General features: G+C 38.9%; 2 protein-coding genes across 4 annotated transcripts in view; one reads left to right on the forward strand and one right to left on the reverse strand.

Moving 5' to 3' along the window:
• The window catches only part of LOC5570907 (phosphoglucomutase-2), a 300316-nt gene that overhangs the window by 177047 nt on the left and 101723 nt on the right, over positions 1–21546 (forward strand). Inside the window, exon 3 of the mRNA XM_021844938.1 lies at positions 3617–3649. The gene's annotated coding sequence lies outside the window, so the exon portion shown is untranslated. The remainder of the gene's footprint in view (positions 1–3616; positions 3650–21546) is intronic.
• The window catches only part of LOC5570908 (START domain-containing protein 10), a 107764-nt gene that overhangs the window by 30282 nt on the left and 55936 nt on the right, over positions 1–21546 (reverse strand). Inside the window, exons 1-2 of one of the 3 annotated variants that reach the window (XM_021844948.1) lie at positions 16895–16993; positions 16261–16604 (exon numbers count right to left, since the gene is read on the reverse strand). In XM_021844948.1, the coding sequence (XP_021700640.1) occupies positions 16261–16604; positions 16895–16950 (400 nt within the window). In that variant the 5' untranslated portion in view covers positions 16951–16993. Of the gene's footprint in view, positions 1–16260; positions 16605–16888; positions 16994–21546 lie in introns of those variants that run through there. The other 2 variants (XM_021844947.1, XM_001653335.2) reach the window with 2 other exon arrangements.

Raw genomic sequence — 21546 nt, forward strand, 5'->3', positions numbered from 1 at the left:
AAATCCGTTTGCGCCTTTCGGAGATATCGGCATTTGAAAACAACCATTTTTTCGAAGAAAATTCTCGATAACTCTGTAACCATAAGAGATGGAACAGTAGTTTCTTCGGCAAAAAGTTGCGCAATCAAAAGTTCTAAAAGTGCTCGGAACAAAGTTTTTGCGAGAAATTATCGTATGAAAAGCTATCAAGAAAAAACTGATTTTTCAGTACCACCCTAACTTTTTTGTTAAAAAAAATCATAACTCGCGAACCATAAGAGATAGAAATTTGGGTTCTTCGGCAAAGTTGCTCCAAATCGATTGTTCTAAAACATTGTAGAACATTGTGTAGTCCTAAATGCATCAGCAAAAAAGTTTATGTGCTGATCTCGTGAACCGTATGGGCCACCCTAATCTCATATCTCTGAAAAAAATGTCTGAGAAATATGGAGTAACTTTGCCGAAGACACCATATATCTAAAATTGACGGTTTAGGCGCAATCGTTTTTGTCTTCCTAGATATGGCTTTGGGACCAATGTGCAGTCTATGCTATGCTATGCTTTTGTATTTGATAAAAAATCTTAGGATTTTCATTTTTCGCAAAAAGCCACATTTTGTCAAAATGTTAATAACTTTACCTGCATCTCGGAACTTTTCAGGAACAACAAAAACTTTAAAAAATGTAAAAATCTAACAGAATTAAAGGTTTTCTATCAAAATCGAGGTTGTACGACGAAATTTTTGGTATAGATGTGTTCAAAGCGAAAAAAAACTGAAAAAGTTGCTGAAAATATTCAATACCATTTCATTGAGAGGAAGGACTAATGAAAGTGTGAAATCAATTATCATTCTAATAAATTACGGTTTCCATAAACGGGAATCCATCACGATTGACATACGCTGATTACTGTATTAACATACGCGGTTATGTACCCATCAAAGCCTAAGACCATTCGGCAGTACGTGCAACCCAATATTCAGTCGACCATCACACGCATCGGATACGTTCACGTGACTAGATTACAGCCACCTTATTCACAGTACGGGGAAATGAACATTTTGACAGCCACCGACCGATATCCAAGCCTTGGCAAAATGGCTTCACAGACTAAAGATGTTCGATTGGATCAAATACCAATGATGGTGTCATTTGCCAGACTGAGGCCAGGCTGCAAACCAAGCAATTGGGTCTTCTTATAATTAATTGCTGGATAACATGGTTGAATGCTGTTTTTTTGTAATGCAAGTTTTTTTTATGCGTTGGGTTGACATGATTCAGAAGAATTTAAAAGAAAGTTGTTTGACAAGGGTTTGTCCAACGTACACTTCCACAATTTTTTTTTCTTGGCTTTTACCATTGAATACTGTTCTGCCGTGCACGCACAATATCTTTTGATATGGAAATGTGTTCCGGCAAAGTTAGCTTCAAGTCAGATTCTGGCTGGGACGGGTAATTGTTAATTCAATTCAAGATAATCCACATTGCAAACTGGTTTTGAATCACCAAGAAAATTCACCAACCAAGCCGTCATCTTAATAGTTGAGTCTAATTCTGTTTGGTAAACTATATAAAACTTTGTCCACAAATCAATTAGGAAGCATTATTTGAACTTTCTGCTAAATACGATGGTCTCATTTGTTAGTCTTTGCACGTTCTCTATCTTCCACTATTATCAACTAGGAGTAAGCGGGTCATAGTGAGCGTTTAAAGACTTTTTCCATGAAAAACAAAGTTAAGATACCAAGAATCACAGTAATAAAACGTCATAAATAATGTATGGTAATTAAGTAATATGAGCAGAGCCGTATTAACGGGAGGTCCGAGGAGGCTATGCCTCCCCGGGCCACCAAATTTTAGGTACCCCTAAAAACAATACTATTACTAGAAACAATTTGTGCATTGAAACAAGTTACCAACATGACACTTTATGCTTAACACATTTTTATATCCTTAAAGTCAGGTTGCAATACAGAATGAAACGTGACATTCTTCTGGCGGGTAATGTATGCAATCCAAACAGCTTCAGCTCGATAGTTATTTGTGGTTTGGAAATTTGTAAAAAATAATTGGTGCAACAAATTCTATACTGACGGTTCTATTTTTGTTAAAGCAAATTCCGAGATTTTTAAAAATATGCCACCATCATTCAAAAATAAGTGAATGAATACAAAATAATAAAGGTATATTGGACCTGTTCACTTTTCTTTTTGTCTTCAATAGATTCTCTGTGCCACATAAAATATTCATTAATTCATTTACTGTATACGCCATCAAACATTATTAAAATGTCTCTTTTTTTGGTCCAAACTCAGATTTTCAAACACAGATTTTTGATCTTTTTCATTTTTTCTTTTTCAAAGAGCTGATAGCAATCATTACTTTTGAGCATTTTAGATGTTAAGTAAATGGAATGGGAACAAGAAGCACTTATCTCTTCGTCAGCCAAAAGTTAAAAGTTTATTATATTGTGTTGTTCGCCCGACACTGAATAGCAGCAGAGGGTGGTTTCGACAAAAAAAAAATGATTACCCATGGGAAGCGGTAATCGCTCACATTGGATGATTTTCCTTTGTGGTTTCCTGTCGTTGCGGAATTGAATGTTTCAGTTTTCATTGCCATTCTCAGCAACTGTGGTGAATGCAAACGGTAAGTGGAATTATATTTTCCATTTTATGAGCACAAAAGTTAAATGTACATCTGTTTGAGGGCCGCTAATTGTGATTCGGAGATACTTTTATCAAAGTTGATTTGATGATCTTCTTATTTTAGACGTTACGTCCCAAAAGATGAATAAGAATTACTCAATTACCAATTGCAGATGTGATCAGTAAATCGCTTTTAATTTGAACACAAATTGTCACTTTATCGGCATGAAATATGAGTTGTAGATTCATTTCATTTGCTTAGCAGTTCGGAATTTTTACAGGTGAGTTGATTTCACCTGCTTATAAGAGAAACAAAACAAAATGTTAATAAATGCTTTATTTATGTTTACCAAATTTGGATGGTAGTGTTTTCTAACACAGAACACCTTGATATAAGAAATGTATGTAATGTTTGGAATTATACTAACAAAGAATTAAAAGAAAGATTGTTTCTATCTCACCATTAAAACTAACATTTTTTTAGTTGAGGTCATGGTAATAAACTAAAGTAAATCATAACATTGATTGTCAGAAAATTCCGGCAGAGCACTTCAAATAATCATTGAACCATAGAAATCCATTTGCATATTACCCCACATTTAGTCAAATGTTGTCAAGCTATCTTCGCAGGTCAGCCAGTTTTCTTCCATAGCAGATAAAAACACAATGGATGCACCGTGAAGCGTGTCACGTAAAAAAAACTGGTGAATAATGAATGCATGAGTGGAATGCTTGTCTTTCGCTCCGATTTGCTCTTACAATTCAATTGATTTCGGGCACCTCTTCAATCTTCTTCGATGCTTAGATTACCGCCCATGACAGGTTGCTTGTGAAGCATGTCTAATTGGATTCTCGATATCTCAATCGTTATCACTGGTCTGTTGGGGTGATTAAAATGATTGAAGATAATGCGGCGCGATTGTTGTAGCATAGGTATTGACATCACCGTTGATAAGTTTTACTGATATCGTGTCTCTTTTCTATTTACAGATCAGCGTCAACGTCATTCTTCGGCATCATAAGGTTAGTATAATTCGATTTCAAAGGAAATATCATCATTAGCGTTCACAGAAAACAAATGTGCAACGGATTTATGCATCATTACGAGTTCTTGAAGCGGAATCAAAACATTTTACTGAGAACAAGTGTTTAATAACTGTGCGTGTTTTTATAATTGCATGAATTTATAGATTATTGCCGTTAAATATTTCGACTCATTTGATACGTATGAAAACTTATTACAGTTCTAGACCGCCGTTGGATTTCTCCAGACATTTTACACAACTGGTTTTCAACAAATCTTTTACTTTTTTCTTATAAAATCTTTCAGTGATTAAATTACTTCATAATTGTCTACAAGAAGCCCTTCAACTTTGGATATTTTTATATGATTTCACTTTGAATATCTTTCAAGGGATTAATTTGGCAACTTCTTTGCAAATTCTTTCTCCACTGAGTTAAAATAAGTTTTCAGCTTGAGCTTGAGCTTGATTTGACGCCCGTGGTTGCTACTCCAGTATTGCCAGATCAACTCGGGACTAACAGACATCCTCAGTGTATTAATGCTGGTGATCTTCTATTTTTAGGCAACCATGGCGCCCGCCACGTCATTATGCAGACCAATGGGGGAGTGGGAGAAAATGATGAAGCATTAAATTGGCTCACACAGTAGACATAGATATACCCCCAGTAGACTAGATATACCCCTGCATTTATGCCAGTTCATACGGGAAGGTGTTTTCAAGAGTACAAATCTAAAAACCAGACAACCTGTGCTGAAAAATTTACTCACTGGTCGGATGGTGGTGACAAATCCATCAAATTTTCAGCACAAACAGATGTATGGTTCTCTAAATTTGTGCTCTTCAAAATTTGAGGTTTGGCTTCGATGCATCTTCACCTGAAATTCCTGGACATGTGAAGAATTTCTGGCGTAAATTATTTCTGGTACAGTGCTTGGAGAATCTATGAGACATTTTTCGATCAAATGGCATTTGACTTTATGACGCTTATGGACGTTTTTCAAATTATTGATTTGTTTGTTATGCGATTGTAATAATTGTTCAAAATTGTAGGTTGAAAAACGTTGGTCAGTTACAATCCATAATTTTGAGAATGATAAGTGAGGTGTTAACATTAGTTTTAATTTCATGTGAAACAAACGATGAAAACTATGTTGCTTGCTATAAATTTTATTCGTTATGCTTTAAAAATTAACTTTCTGGCTGCTGTTGCAGTTTGCCCCAGAGTGCTATTGTGAGCGAAGTTTCCACTTTGGAAGCATGTTTCAAAGGTACAAACTTACCTACGGCTGGTAACAGAGTCAGTGCTCCTTATAAGTATCCTTGCGACTCAAGAACGGCAGAGACCTGATCAAAAGCTTTCTGCGTCCTTCACTTTTTCTTTTCACCTCTTGAGTGTAGCTCTGAGGCCCATACGGTTTCACGCTAGACAAGCAACGGTGGCACGCAGTTCTTTTAATGGTTCCTTCACCGAATACTTATTTTGAGTGATGATCTAAATTAAGTGCTGTTATGGCGGTGTGAAATTCAGAATAAATGCTGACATCAAGCAACATGAAAGTATTAAAATAAAAATGCACTCCACTTAGTGGATTTTAGCCATAAACAGCTATCAGTAATTTTCACGACAACAATAATTTGTGCACTTTAAATATTCTTGTTTTGAGCTATTCCATCCTATGAAAAAAATCCTATGAAAAAACTGTTTAATTGCTTTGAAGCAGAGCGTTAAGTAAACTATGATTAAACATTTGATGATAAGCCAAAAAAGTAAAGCTTTTCGATTTTAACTTTTTTCTTTTATTATGAGTAAAACCAATCATTTTCCAGTGTATAGCATATTTGTTGCATACTTCAAGGCGTTTGGGACATCTGCAAAGTCATTTAATCATTAGTTGTATGAATAATCATTGATTTCATTCATTGGCTAATGATTAAGGCTAAGTAGTGCGCCATTCGTTTTGGTAGCCATATTGAAATTGCAGCTTGCAATTTCAATGTAATAATACTCAGTCGTCATAGTTAATATAGGTTCAGAAAAGTATATCTAAGTGCGCCTAAATCCAGAAAGTATGGTGATACGTTTTCAACTAGGCAGCGTCCATTTATTACGTAACGCTAAAGTTGACTACAGTCAGGTCTCCTATTAGACACATGGTTGGGGGGCGTAATAGGAATCTACGTTATAGGAGACCCAGGGCTTATGGGATTTCATCACTTTGAGGGTGTCGTTGAATATCTCGTATGCCAAAAGAGATAGCACAGTACTGTCTTCGGTGTAGTTTCACTGCTACGTACGATCTACCTTTAGGAGTTGAGGATCATCCTTTTAGTTGAGAACTTGGCCGGTAGGGGCGCTTTTTCTGATTTGCACTATATGAACCATGAGGGATAAGAATGCAAAATTTTGTAACATATGATATCTCTAGATCCTGATGTTTTGGAAGGTTGGTGTCTTCGGAAGAGTTGTTCAGTAGCTCAAGGGCTGACATGCGGTGGTCATTCTGATACGAGATTATGCCACCAGGCGGCGCTAGTGGACATGGAATTTTTGTTTTGCGCATAGCTCAGTAGCCTGATCACTTAGAAAGATGGCGTCTTCGGCAAAGTTGCTCTGTATCACCAGGGCTAACATTATTTGAGCCTAAAATTTCGTAATTTTGCCACTAGGCGGCGCTAGTGAGCAAATAATTTTTGTTTCGCGGATAGCTCAGTAGCCTGACCACTTAGAGAGATGGCGTCTTCGGCAAAGTTGCTCTGTATCACAAGGGCTAACATTATTTGAGCCGAAAGTTTCGAAGTTTTGCCACTAGGCGGTGATAGTGAGCAAATAATTTTTGTTTCGCGGATAGCTCAGTAGCCTGATCACTTAGAAAGATGGTGTCTTCGGCAAAGTTGCTCAGTATCACAAGGGCTAACATTATTTGAGCCGAAAATTTCGAAATTTTGCCACTAGGCGGCGCTAGTGAGCAAAGAATGTTTAATTCGCGGATAGCTCAGTAGCCTGACCACTTAGAGAGATGGCGTCTTCGGCAAAGTTGCTCTGTATCACAAGGGATAACATTATTTGAGCCGAAAGTTTCGAAATTTTGCCACTAGGCGGCGCTAGTGAGCAAATAATTTTTGTTTCACGGATAGCTCAGTAGCCTGGCCACTTAGAGAGATGGCGTCTTCGGCAAAGTTGCTCTGTATCACAAGGGCTAACATTATTTGAGCCGAAAGTTTCGAAATTTTGCCACTAGGCGGCGCTAGTGAGCAAAGAATTTTTGTTTCGCGGATAGCTCAGTAGCCTGATCACTTAGAAAGATGGCGTCTTCGGCAAAGTTGCTCAGTATCACAAGGGCTAACATTATTTGAGCCTAAAGTTTGGAAATTTTGCCACTAGGCGGCGCCAGTGAGCAAAGAATTTTTGTTTTGCGCATAGCTCAGTAGCCTGACCACTTAGAAAGATGGCGTCTTCGGCAAAGTTGCTCAGTATCACAAGGGCTAACATTATTTGAGCCGAAAGTTTCGAAATTTTGCCACTAGGTGGCGCTAGTGGGCAAATAATTTTTGTTTCGCGGATAGCTCAGTAGCCTGACCACTTAGAAAGATGGCGTCTTCGGCAAAGTTGCTCTGTATCACAAGGGCTAACATTATTTGAGCCGAAAGTTTCGAAGTTTTGTCACTAGGCGGCGCTAGTGAGCAATGATTTTTTGTTTTGCGCATAACTGAGTAGCCTGACCACTTAGAAAGATGGCGTCTTCGGCAAAGTTGCTTAGTATCACAAGCACTAACATTATTTGAGCCGAAAGTTTCGAAGTTTTGCCACTAGGCGGCGATAGTGAGCAAATAATTTTTGTTTCGCGGATAGCTCAGTAGCCTGACCACTTAGAGAGATGGCGTCTTCGGCAAAGTTGCTCTGTATCACAAGGGCTAACATTATTTGAGCCGAAAGTTTCGAAATTTTGCCACTAGGTGGCGCTAGTGGGCAAATAATTTTTGTTTCGCGGATAGCTCAGTAGCCTGACCACTTAGAAAGATGGCGTCTTCGGCAAAGTTGCTCTGTATCACAAGGGCTAACATTATTTGAGCCGAAAGTTTCGAAGTTTTGTCACTAGGCGGCGCTAGTGAGCAATGATTTTTGTTTTGCGCATAACTGAGTAGCCTGACCACTTAGAAAGATGGCGTCTTCGGCAAAGTTGCTTAGTATCACAAGCACTAACATTATTTGAGCCGAAAGTTTCGAAGTTTTGCCACTAGGCGGCGATAGTGAGCAAATAATTTTTGTTTCGCGGATAGCTCAGTAGCCTGACCACTTAGAGAGATGGCGTCTTCGGCAAAGTTGCTCTGTATCACAAGGGCTAACATTATTTGAGCCGAAAGTTTCGAAGTTTTGCCACTAGGCGGCGATAGTGAGCAAATAATTTTTGTTTCGCGGATAGCTCAGTAGCCTACTGAGATACTAAGCAACTTTGCCCAAGACGCCATCTTTCTAAGTGGTCAGGCTACTCAGCTATGCGCAAAACAAAAATTCTTTGCTCACTAGCGCCGCCTATTGGCAAAATTTTGAAACTTTGGGCTCAAATAATGTTAGCCCTTGTGATACTGAGCAACTTTGCCGAAGACGCCATCTTTCTAAGTGGTCAGGCTACTCAACTATGCGCAAAACAAAAATTCTTTGCTCACTAGCGCCGCCTAGTGGCAAAATTTCGAAACCTTCGGCTCAAATAGTGTTAGTCCTTGTGATACTGAACAACTTTGCCGAAGACGCCATCTTTCTAAGTGGTCAGGCTACTGAGCAATGCGCAAAACAAAAATTCCATGTCCACTAGCGCCGCCAGGTAGCGTAATTCCGTATCAGAATGACCACCGCGTGTCAGCCCTTGAGCTACTGAACAACTCTTCCGAAGACACCAACCTTCCAAAACATCAGGATCTAGAGATACCATATGATACAAAATTTTGCATTCTTATCCCTCATGGTTCATATAGTGCAAATCAGAAAAAGCGCCCCTACCGGCCAAGTTCTCAACTAAAAGGATGATCTTCAACTCTTAAAGGTAGATCGTACGTAGCACTGAAATTTCGCCGAAGACAGTACTGTACTATCTCTTTTGGCATACGAGATATTCAACGACACCCCCAAAGTGATGAAATCCCATAAGCCCTGGGTCTCCTATAACGTTCTGGTGTGTCTTATAGGAGTGAGCGTAATAGGAGTGCACGTTATAGGAATGCGTTTAATAGGAGACCCGACTGTATTTTCGACCCTCCTCCCCCCCTTCGTAACGCTTTTTGTTTGAAAAATATGTATGAGCCATAACGTTTGAGCCTATTCTTCCCTCCCCCCTGTAGCGTTACGTAATTTGAAAAACGGCGCCCTATATGTCTAAAACCTAAGACAACACGTGTCAGGTCAAAGTACAAAAACGAAACCAATTGTCTGTCCAAAAAGACCACTTCTCATTAGTCGTTTTGGCAAGAGCCTACTTTTACATCGTTGAGTTGGATTGCAACAGGGCACTTTGTTGCTAGCCCGGCCGTGTTGCTAGTTCATAAATTAGAGTTTTCATCAAAAGTTTGGAAATTTTTCATGAAACTTATTTGGTCCAAATCGATTTATATTCGATGTTAAGTTTACCGCAAGTGCTCTTACAATGCTGAAACAAATGAAAAAAAAAAACATGATTCAGAGCAACATAGTAAAATTGTGCTTATTTTCTCTTAAATTAACGCCGGTTTTGGAAATAAATCTGATTTTGAAAAAAGCTGGCATCCTCTATTGCACTAATTGAATGAAACATGCAAGGAGCAACCAAATTATGAGCCTTGATATTTGAATTTGTTCACAAGATTTGCTTAAAAAGGATACTGGTAGCACTGGCTTTTGTATCGTCAAGGTTATAGACTGAAAAACAACGGGATAGTCTTAGTTGAGCTGTCACGTCCTGTCATAGTCTAAAACCAACTAATTTTCTTTGAATCGAAGTCATGAGACTAATTGGTCGGCGTTAAGTCAGAGGGAACCAAGTACAAAACTTAGGAAAACTGGATTATTCTCTCATTAAATGCGGAATTACCTTACCTCCGTTTCACTTTGACCAGATTTGATTAATGCTGTAAACTGCGAGAGATATGTAACAAATTTACTTTGGATGATCAATCACAATCCATAAAAGTGTGCAGTCCGAGTGGATGAAGTGCTTATTACCATGATAGCGAAAATAATCAGCGCGCTGAGGAATGCGAGGAAATGAAAAACATTTCAAGAGATTTGTCAGATTTTTCGACATCGAATTATTCTTCTACCTATCCATCAATAGAAATTTATAAATATTACTTAATTCGATGCATTTGATTTTGATTTTTGACCATTTACCATATTTGGATGGAAGGTCAGAAATTGCAACAATTTCTGTGCAGACAGAGCGGACCAAGTGTTGAAATGCAATAAACTGATTGATTATTGCCTTTTTTGAGCCAATTTCAGAGTCCGATAGAAGTTTATGGTAGATCTATGGTGTGTGTATGGAATGTGCTGGAACTCGCTTATTGGACCATTATATTTTGGTCAGTACTCAAGATTTTCACTTGATTCACTCTGACTGAACACATTTTTGAATATTTCTGGGCTTCAATGCCTTGACCCTGCAAAACCATAATTTTATAGCTATTGTAATGCCACTGATTTCGGTATTGACGAATGGATTATTGAAGAATTTACGATACTGGTGTCAAAGGGTCTTGATAATCTGCTTATCTTAGAGATATGCACCCAGTGCAAGCATTACATGATTGTTATTTTCCTAGAAAATGTTCAATCAGAGTGAACCAACTCACTGAACGGCGGTATTTAGTTCAGTCAGAGTGGACCAAGTACTCATAGTCCATCAAAAAATCATTCTATCAGAGGCTTGGATTATGATTTTTCATGATTATCATTTCAAATTATATTGTTTGAAAGTAACACAAAGATGTGTAGAAATATTGAACAAAAATTTAAACGAATTAAAAAATTACAGCGCGTTGGACTTTAAACTCATTTTTCTCAAAATATGAAAAATGTCACATGGTCCACTCTGACTTAACGCCGACCAATTGGTCACAATCATCGATGACGCGTACAAACTACTTTGACGGCCTACTTCGCCTTAAATGGGTATGATAGAAAAACAGTTTCAACACTAAATAAATCGCACTCGCTCTGCGCGCGTGCGGCCCCGTTCTCTTACACTACGTACAGCCAGCGTATTCGTGGTCTTCCACGAAGTCGCTGACCTCTACCTGGTCCCCTGCCGAATATCATTTTCGCAATTCTTTCTTCCGACGTTAAAACCATGTTCAGACATTATCTCCCACAGCTCATTTCTTTTCACTGAATCGTACGCCAGGTAAACATCTGGTCCGTTATCGAACGGCCCTCACGAAAACCAGCTTGGTATTCGCCGACGAAGGACTCCTCGAGCGGTCTCAGTCTGTTAAACTGGATGCGCGACAGAATTTTGTACGCCGAATTCAGCAGGGTAATTCTTCTGCAATTGACACTCTCCAGTTAGTGACCTTTCTTGTAGATTTGGCGTATGAGGCCATCCAACCAGCCGGTGTGCAATTCTTCGTCCTCCCATACCTTCAGAAATACTCGGTGGATCGACTGGTAAAGCTGCTCGCTTCCGTGCTTGAGAAGCTCGATCGGGATCTCGTCCTTCCCAGCAGCTTTATAGTTCTTCAGCTCGCTGATAGCCTTTTTAACCTCTCCTATGGTCGGTGGGTCCACAGCTTAATTGTCATCATCTATGTTCATCTTGTTCCTCGCTACATTTCCTCGCTTTCAACAATTGCTGAAAGTGCTCCTTCCACCTGGCAGCCACCGCCGTTTTATCAGCAAATTCCCTTCTCGATCATTGCACATGGCGGGCACTGGTACGGTATTGGGCCGCGCACAGTTGACCGTTGCATAGAATCTCCGCATATCATTCCGGTTCATGCTTTCTTGTGCTTCAGCTTCCAATCTGTCTTCGTGCTACCTTTTCTTTCTGCGGTGGATTCGCTTTTCTTCGGCTCTCGCTGCCCTGTACCGTTCTCTGTTCTGTCGGGTACCGGCCACAAGCATACGGCTTCTGGCGACATTCTTCATGTCTGTCACTCTCTGTCACTCTTCATCGAACCAGTCGTTTCGTCTTCATCGTTGACCAGTGCCAATCACTTCCTGCGGCGTTCTTGTCATAGCTTTGTGGATAGGGTCCCACAGGCTGTCGACATCTCCAGCAACGTTGGTTCTTCCCAACTGTTCGTCTAGCTGCTGGCGGTACTGTGCGTGCAGCTATACCATAAGTCGACAAGCGTTGTGTATTGAAGCGCAGCGTTCTGTTTGTTCTGGAACTCGTGACGCTGGATAATCGCGCCCGAATTTTAGCTACAACGAGATAATGATCCGAGTCTATATTAGGGCCTCGGAAGGTCCTGACATCTATGACATCTGAGAAATGTCGCCCATCAACCAGCACTTGGTCTATTCGGGAGCAGGCATCGCCACTCGGGTGTCACCAGCTGTGTTTGCGGATATTCTTTCGTGCGAAGTAGGTACTGCTGATTGCCATCCCTCTAGCAGCAGCGAAGGTTACTAGCCAGCCACAGGCCATTATCATTGGTAACGGAATGGAGGCTTTCCGTTCCAATGACGGGTCGGAAGAAATCTTCTTTCCCGATCTGCGCATTTGCGTCGTCGATGACTATCTTGACATCTTGTTTTGTGCACTCTCCGTTGGCCTTATCCAGGCTCTCATAGAACTCATCCTTCGTGTCATCGGGCTTATCGTTTGTTGGCGCATATATGCTGATCAGACTGTAGTCGAAAAACTTGTGATTCATTCTCAACACACAGATTCGGTCGCTTACCGGTTTCCACCGAATAATTCGCTTCATCTGCTTCCCAATCACTATGAAGCCCACTCCACGTTCGATCTGTCGCCGCCGCTGTTGTAGATGTGTAGTACTTGAACTGCCCATACTCGCATAACAGTCCCATATGGATTTATACCATTTTTTAGTTAACTTCATGAATGGTATGGACCGATGCACGAGTTCACTAATTTGACTTTTGAGCGGTGCCGTATTCACTGGTTTCCATGGCCACATATATAACACGGCACCGCTAAAACGTCAAATAGTGAACTCGTACATTGATCCATTCATTTTTAGTGTAGTTTATGAAATCTTGCTTAAAATTGTATTTTTGTATGGACAAAATGCGAAAAAAAATACCAAATCATGTGCGTCCCATATTGAAAGTACCCGCATAATAGTCCCATTAGTGAATTACAAAGAAAATGAACCAAACCTGGCCCTGTTCTAAGTTTTGTAATCTTGCATCGTATTTTTTTTATTAAAAGGAGAAATAATACAAATTTCAATGACACAAACCATGTTTATTCATTTGTAAAGTATATATTCTTACGTGATATTTAAGTTTTCCCAGAATGACTTCTGTTGTGATGTTCTAGAACCACAACACAAAATGTGTGCTTGCGAGCCTCTAAACCAAAAATAGTCAAAATAGCTTCCCTTTAAGTCAATACTGCCGCTCTCACTACTATTGTACTCCGGGCAATGATCACCGGACTCTCCGGGGTAAGCTTAACTTGTTATGACATGAAGTTGGGTTGATTTTTTGGCCAGCCAGAGTTTCCACAGTTACCTTAAGTACATGCGACATGCGACTTCTAAAACCAAGAAGTAAGGTGGTTCATGGCATACAGCATGACAATCCACATATATCTAAGGAATCTTCAATAGCTTTGCCGTCTTCATGCTGACCGAAAATTGCTTTGTTGCATTGCTTGAAACCAACATCCCCGTGGTGGGTTCAATTAACTTGCTAGATTGGCCGACCGGAACATGTTCTGCAGCTAAATAAAATCCAGGAGAGTCTTCAACATGGTCACTGTTACCACCAAATAGTACAATAACTTTGAAGGACATTTTTAATCCAAATTTACTAGTACTAACAGTTGCAGTTAGAAAAATTCCTTGGGATTTAGCTTTGTCTTTGGTGAGACTGCCACCTGTAAACTTGAAAACGATTGTGTCAAGTTGCGTAAAAACATAGTAAGCCAGTCCCCCGTAATGGGACTGGTATGCGGGTATATTTGTGTTTGGCAAGAAAAATACTCGGATAACGAGTCCCATTGGATTGAATCTTAGATTAAGATATTGAAAACCACGTATATGGCAACCCCAATCCCACCTAATCGATTTGACAGCAGCCAAGATCATTTGAGTATCCACATTGAAATGCATTTGAGTATCCAACGGTTGCTTTGAACATGTTGGATTTGAAAAGATGGCGGCGCCGCATACTGCTGTTGAAAACAACCAGGGAAAGTGTACCAGTTATGGCCATAGTGGTTCCCTATTTGGCCATATGCACTATTTGGATAACTTTTACAATTTTAATCTTTTTGAATGTTTTAACATCAAGATTTATCCTTTATTTTACTGCTAAAACATAAAAGATTTTTCAAAATGTGAAGGCATTCTAGATATCACGTAGGGCGAAATAGGGAACCACTATGGCCATAACTGGTACACCTACCCCACTTGAAATATATTTTAGTTCTCGAAGATTTTATAATACTACAATGATAATGTGTTGAGTAATGCCATTACGATTTACTGCTGTCAGCAACGGTGAAACGAAAACGTTTTGTATTATGTTTAAAGGCGTTTTTCTCGACATGATGATTTTCCTAATGGGACTGTATTGCGAGTATGGGCAATGAATGAAGTGTTGACGATGAGGCCACCGCTCGGAATTCACGTTCTCCGGTTCTAGGCCAGCGTATTTCCTGGATAGCTACCACGTTCACGCTGACATTCCGCAGTTCACAAGCCAGGAGCCCAACACGCGCGGGTTCATTCAAAGTTCTCACGTTCCAAGATCCAACTTTCAAATCGTTGTCCTTTATTATTTGCGGGGCTGTTGCCGTAAAATCAATCCGTTTGCTCTACTTTTGCCTTTCTTGGTTTGTGAAGAGTTTTCGATAGGCCATCTAACCAGGATTGCGCTACCTACATTGTGCTAGAGGGGCTGCCTTCTCGGCGTTGACACCAAAGACGAAATAAAGACCTCCATGTCCCTTGTGGTTGCCAAATATTTTCTAGCATATAAGGTAATGAGCATGTGCATGAGCATGATTGACCGCCCGCAGATGCTACTCCGTTATTGCAAGAACAGCTGTACTTACACAAGGAACCAACAGACACTACTCGGGATCAGTAGCATCCTCAATGTGTATTTTCTAGCATATAAGGTAATAGAGCAAAATGAAGAATGCCGTGAAAAGTGTACTGCGATCTGTCAAACTTGGGTGCCTCTTGCAGTACCAAGGGACCAAATGCAGTACTAGAAGTGGTACCCAATGTGAACCCGAGTGAGACGCACCTGCTGACACGATACAGCTATTAAAAATACAGATATTAAAGTCAAAGAACTGAAATTATCGTTATCGTGAATAGCTTATTTAGTTATTATTTTGTTATCAATATCTAAATACAGGTCGGACTCAATTATTCGGAATTTCAGACTCGATTATACGGAATATTTCAGTTTTTCAGTTTTTATGCATAATTTTGATACAATTTAGTATTTCAATATACAATATGAATGATTTAGCAGTTTTGGACGTACGTAAGAAAAAGGTTCGAAAAAAAGTGTTTGTGTGTGGTATAGTCAAACATTTATTTTTCTTCTCAAGACCCATAATGTTCCAAAAAATTCCACTGCATCATATAAATAAAACCACGAAAAGAGATAATATTTAAGCTCCTTTACCGCAGATTTTAATTTCCTCTTAGTCATTCGATTCTCCGGAGGATTCGATTATCCGGATTGAAAAATAAATCGATACTCCGGATAATCGAGTCCGACCTGTAATAACACATTTTGTTATTTACTGTTGTTTCAGTTGCGTAATGACTATTCCCGCACTGCATACTTCAGTGCAGGAAAGTAGGCCGTTTCATGTCAGATTTACATGATGAAAAACAGCCTATTACGATGAGGAATTGCAAAAATGTATCTTACATTATCAATGCAGCTCTAGTCCCCAAGAGCACATTGGCAAACGCTATGACCGATGATGGAATGATTTGCTTGCTTTTCCCATTGTAATTCCCATATAAACTTTGAAGGGCTTGTGCAATCAAAAGAGCTCAAATTTTGGGAGGATACTCTGAATTTGATCTTGAATCGAATGAGCTGTGTGGAGTAAAAACGATGTTTTGAACCACTCTAATGGAATATGCTTCAAATATCAATGAAATTTCACAACTTTTTCTCTCCGATATCTTTCCTAGAGAAATCTAAAACTGACCAAAACACGGTTCATTTTTATGTAACACGGTGTAGAAATCTATAGTAGGGCTGTTTTGCGATTACTTTTCATTACGGGACAATTAAAAAAAACATGTTGTTTCACTATTGCCGCTAAAATATCATTCGATGATATGTAAAAAACTGAACTCAATTCAATTTTGACGAAAATGCAGATGGGACTGACTTGCGTTTTACGGCAGTATATTAATCGATACATCTAAAATCGAGATTGCATATACCTAAGCACTTGTACTTACTCGCATAGTATCCGACATCATTGTTCACGTTGAGGATGCCAATTTCCTCGCTGGCCAACATGTGCGAATCCCAGACTTTCCGGTAATCCGGATCGTGCAGCACGTCAAACAGGATATCCGCCGTAACGTCGGCAAACTCCGTGTGAATTTTCACCATGTTGAAGTTGCATCCGGCGACCGGACGCGTGTACACCTGTGTGTCCGATTTCGAAAGCTCCAGCGTCCATCCCTCGTGATCATCCACCAGCCGTTTCAGTGCTTCAAAATCACTGTCCTCGGCAATCCGTGCCATTCCCGGCGGAGTTCTGCTTTCCAGGCTGAGTAAATTTGAGACACGGGATAATCTGTGAAATAAACGGGGGAAGATGGAGACAAACATTCGGAGTGATTAAATTGGTATGAACGCCAGCCGGAGGGTATTACAACAAAATCAAATTATGGTGGTAACCGAAATAACGTGATTAGGGGCGAGAGTTAAAACACACACGGTCCTTCTCTCTGTCTTCTACAATGCCCACAGGCTACGGTAGTATCGTTTATTAACTAGCCTTTTCCGCATGGTCATCACACTCCGGTATGATGTCCTCGGGGAGTGAAAAGGCATTGCTTGTTTCATATCATAACTTACACATACTTTTGGCTGACACTCAAAAATTTTCGTTCATCCGAAATGTCAAAGCGGCATGACATGACAGGCAACGTTCAGAAAAAAAATGAAACTTCCTAAATAAATCAACTAGATAAATAAAATTGCAGATGATTGCTGGCTACTTGATTGAATTTTAGGAAATGACATTTAAGGCTAAGTAGCCCGTCATTCGTTTTAGCAGCAATGCTGACTTTGCTGCTTGCAATTTCAAAGTGATAAAACTCACTCTTGATAGTTTATATTGACTTGAAAAAGTATCACTGTACGCGCTAACATGCATAAAGTATGCTGATATTTTTTCAGCTATGTCAGTGCAAAACCAACTGATTTTCTTTGATTCGAAATCGTTATATGAATTAGCAACAATCATCAACGACGCGTACAAATTTCAATGACGGCCTACTTCGCCTTAAGGCGAAGTAGCCCGTCATTGACATTTGTACGTGCCGTCGATAATTGTTGCTAAATCATGTCACAGTTTCGATGAAATTCAGTTGGCATTGCACTAAAGCAGCTGAAAAAGTGTCAGCACACTTTTTGAATATAAGCACATATAGGAATACTTTTTCGAATCAATATTAACTATGAGGAGTGAGTTTTCGTGCTTCAAATTGGCGAGCTGCAATGTCAAATTTATCTAGAGATTCTTCAAGAGGCTCTTCTTTAAATTTCTTTTAGAGATTTTTCTAGTAATTTTCCAGCATTTTATCCATTTTGCATATATTTTAAGGTGGGGGCCGTCCTTAGCCGAGTGGTTAGAGTCCGCGGCTACAAAGCAAAGCCATGCTGAAGGTGTCTAGGTTCGATTTCCGGTCGGTCCAGGATTTTTTCATAATGGAAATTTCCTTGACTTCCCTGGGCATAGAGTATAATCGCCCCTGCCACACGATATACGAATGCGAAAATGGCAACTTTGGCAAAGAAAGCTCTCAGTTAATAACTGTGCTCATAAGAACACTACGCTGAGAAGCAGGCTCTGTCCCAATGAGGACGTTAATGCCAAGAAGATATTTTAAATTATTAATCAAATAAATTTTCATCGAACTTTTTTTTCTATCTTTTTAACGAGATTTTTAACAAACTATATGAAAAGTTCATCTGGGGTTTCGAACTGTGATCAAAGTGATCAAAGACGAATATCTTAAGATTCTATGATCAAAAATAATAAGATAAAGGCTAAATTAAAAAAAGTACTCTAACGTTTTTCCTAATACAAATAATAATCGTGAAGCTCACCATTGTATCATTAAACATCTTAATAACTATAGATCAAATCCGTCGTTTCTACATATGCCATGAGCTCCAGACGAAACTTCGCACCTCACATAAAATGCCATTTCCCTTTATCGTGAGTTTTATTAACCCATATCCGCCCAGCGTCCTAAAAATAGGACAGAAGCCCCGAACGCCCAGCGTCCTATAAATAGGACAGTACTTGTAGTGCAAATATCTTGAAAATAAAGAGGTTTAGGAAAAAACTGTATTCTGCAAAGTTGATCACAGGACTGCTGACTTCCACTTGGTAACTATTTTAATTCAGAATTAACTCACCAGGTGGCGCACAGACGCCATCAAATGTCGCATTTATAAGCAACATATGAAACAACTTTCCAGCGTACAAATATTTACTTCGTTTATATCTCAGTCCAGCGATGAGATACAAAATTGGTGTCTTCGACAATGTTGAACAACTAAATAATACCTATTCGCATAGAACCTTATAAATTCGGAAAACACTCCCAAGATGGCGCTAGTGAGCCAAAACTTTATTCACTTATATCTTTGCCCAGTTAAGAGATACAAAAATGGTGTCTTCGACAATGTTGAACAACTAAATAATACCTATTCGCACAGAACCTTACAAATTCGGAAAACACTCCCAAGATGGCGCTAGTGAGCCAAAACTTTATTTGCTTATATCTTAGCCCTGTTATGAGATACAAAAATGGTGTCTTCGACAAAGTTGAACAACTAAATAATACCTATTCGCATAGAATCTTATAAATTCGGAAAACACTCCCAAGATGGCGCTAGTGAGCCAAAACTTTATTTGCTTATATCTTAGCCCAGTTATGAGATACAAAAATGGTGTCTTCGACAATGTTGAACAACTAAATAATACCTATTCGCATAGAACCTTACAAATTCGGAAAACACTCCCAAGATGGCGCTAGTGAGCCAAAACTTTATTTGCTTATATCTTAGTTCAGTTATGAGATACAAAAATGGTGTCTTCGACAAAGTTGAACAACTAAATAATACCTATTCGCATAGAACCTTACAAATTCGGAAAACACTCCCAAGATGGCGCTAGTGAGTCAAAACTTTATTTGCTTATATCTTAGCCCTGTTATGAGTTACAAAAAAGGTGTCTTCGACAAAGTTGAACAACTAAATAATACCTATTCGCATAGAACCTTATAAATTCGGAAAACACTCCCAAGATGGCGCTAGTGAGCCAAAACTTTATTTGCTTATATCTTAGCCCAGTTAGGAGATACAAAAATGGTGCTAAATAATACCTTTTTTTGCTTCGATGCTTACTGACTTTAAAATAGCTTGCTTCACCAATTAAATAATACCGTAAAACGGGGTAACTTTGATAATGCGGGTAACTTTGATAGTGCGTAACCCATCGCATACTAAATGAAATATCATAATTTCTGTTAATCAGTTAAGCAAAACGAATGCAAAACTAAAGAATATTAGTACCACACTCCATGTAAGAGCGGTTTTCATTTAAATCAAGAACATTTTATGCTTTTTATATGAATTTAAAAAATTTACACAATTTTAACATTTTCAAAACGCTTACAAACAATCTGTTCTACGATCACTATTTAAGGTAGTTTTGAATAGTTGGCAACTTATCTTTGATAGCCTAGTTATCATAGAACTTGATTACGGTCTCAAATCTCTTAGCGAAAAGCATATTCACAAACTGGGACCATTTTTGTAATCTAAGTCAGAAATTTCCATATAACGTTAAACGCCTAGAGGTATGCAATGCCCTACAAATGTTCGTTATTCAGTCAATTTTGTTCGAATCATACTCCATTATCAAAGTTACCCCAAAACAGAAAACCAACTTTCGATTATATGGAAAATTATATATCCATTCAAAATGAATCTTTTGCCAATTTATCGACTGTAATCGATAGCTAGGATACCAGTACTTGTTTTAAAAATATAAATTGTAAATCTTTGAAACAGCATTCAAAAATATTCAAGTTTTCTTCGAAAAAAACTATCAAAGTTACCCCGTTTTACGGTACCTATTCGCATAGAACCTTATAAATTCGGAAAACACTCCCAAGATGGCACTAGTGAGCCAAAACTTTATTTGCTTATATCTTAGTTCAGTTATGAGATACAAAAATGGTGTCTTCGATAAAGTTGATCAACTAAATGAGAACTATTCGCCTTAAACCTTATTTGTTCGGAAAACACTCAAAAGATGGCGCTAATGGTCGAACATTTTGATTGTTTATATCTCAGTTCAGTGACGAGATACAACATTGGTGTCTTCGACAAATGTGTTCAACTGAATGAGATCTATTCGCCCGAAAACTTATTAGTTCGGAAAACATTCACTGGATTGCGCTAGTGGGCAAATATTGTATTTGCTTGCATCTAAGTTTTGTTATGAGATACAAAATTGTTGTCTTCGACAATGTTGAACAACTAAATGATACTTAGTCACATAAAACTTTATAACACTCACAAGATGGCGCTAGTGGGCAAAGATTTTATTTGTTAATATCTCAGTCAAGTGATTAGATACAAAGTTTATGTCATGGACAATGTTGAACAATCAAATGAATCCTATTCGCCTAAAACCATATTAGTTCGGAAAACACTCACAAGGTGGCGCTAGTGGTCAAATATTTTATTTTTTTATATCAGTCCAGCGATGTGACTGAAAAAAATCGAACTCTCGAAATTGGTATCTTCGACATAGAAGAAGATATTTTCGCAAAAAAAAACATATTGGCTGGGTATTGTTATTATGTGCGAAACATCAAGGAAACAACCAATAAGAAATTGGTCAGCCTAGATCAAAACAATGGATACTTACTATCGATCCGAGCAACAATCGCTTATTTCGGATGCAATGCTCCTTACGTTTTTAGATGAACCTTGACACCATTTAGATCTCCAAGGGTGAAGGGCGGCTGTCAAATGAGAGTAAAATTGAATAGGCGCCAACCTAAGTCCAGAACCAGTTTAATGACTTAAACGTGGAAAAGTAAAATTTATTTTTCGCAAAATTACAGGTAATAAATGCGCTTGAAAGATATTGTTTACAAGCAGTTATTTACTACGCGCTACTGCAGTGCACCATTGTTTGATCGTAGTTTTGTATGGTTGATTACTTTTTAGAACCAGCGACGCGTTGAGGTAGCCGTAAAGAGCCTTCCTTGCTGAACTCACTAAGCCCAAGAACTGTGACATTTGAGCGGGCACGCTTCAGTATGCTCCCCAGGTATTCTGGCCAGCTCTAGTGTCAAAAATCTTGGACCGCGTGGATTCGGTTCTATCGGTAAATATGTGAATATATGCATCAGTGATGCAGTAACTTCAACGTTATAGCCGAATAATGTTGGCTTCAAGTATTCACATCTGTAAAGCATGTA

This window comes from Aedes aegypti, chromosome 2 (genome assembly GCF_002204515.2).
Source record: "Aedes aegypti strain LVP_AGWG chromosome 2, AaegL5.0 Primary Assembly, whole genome shotgun sequence".
NCBI classification, from domain to species: domain Eukaryota; kingdom Metazoa; phylum Arthropoda; class Insecta; order Diptera; family Culicidae; genus Aedes; species Aedes aegypti.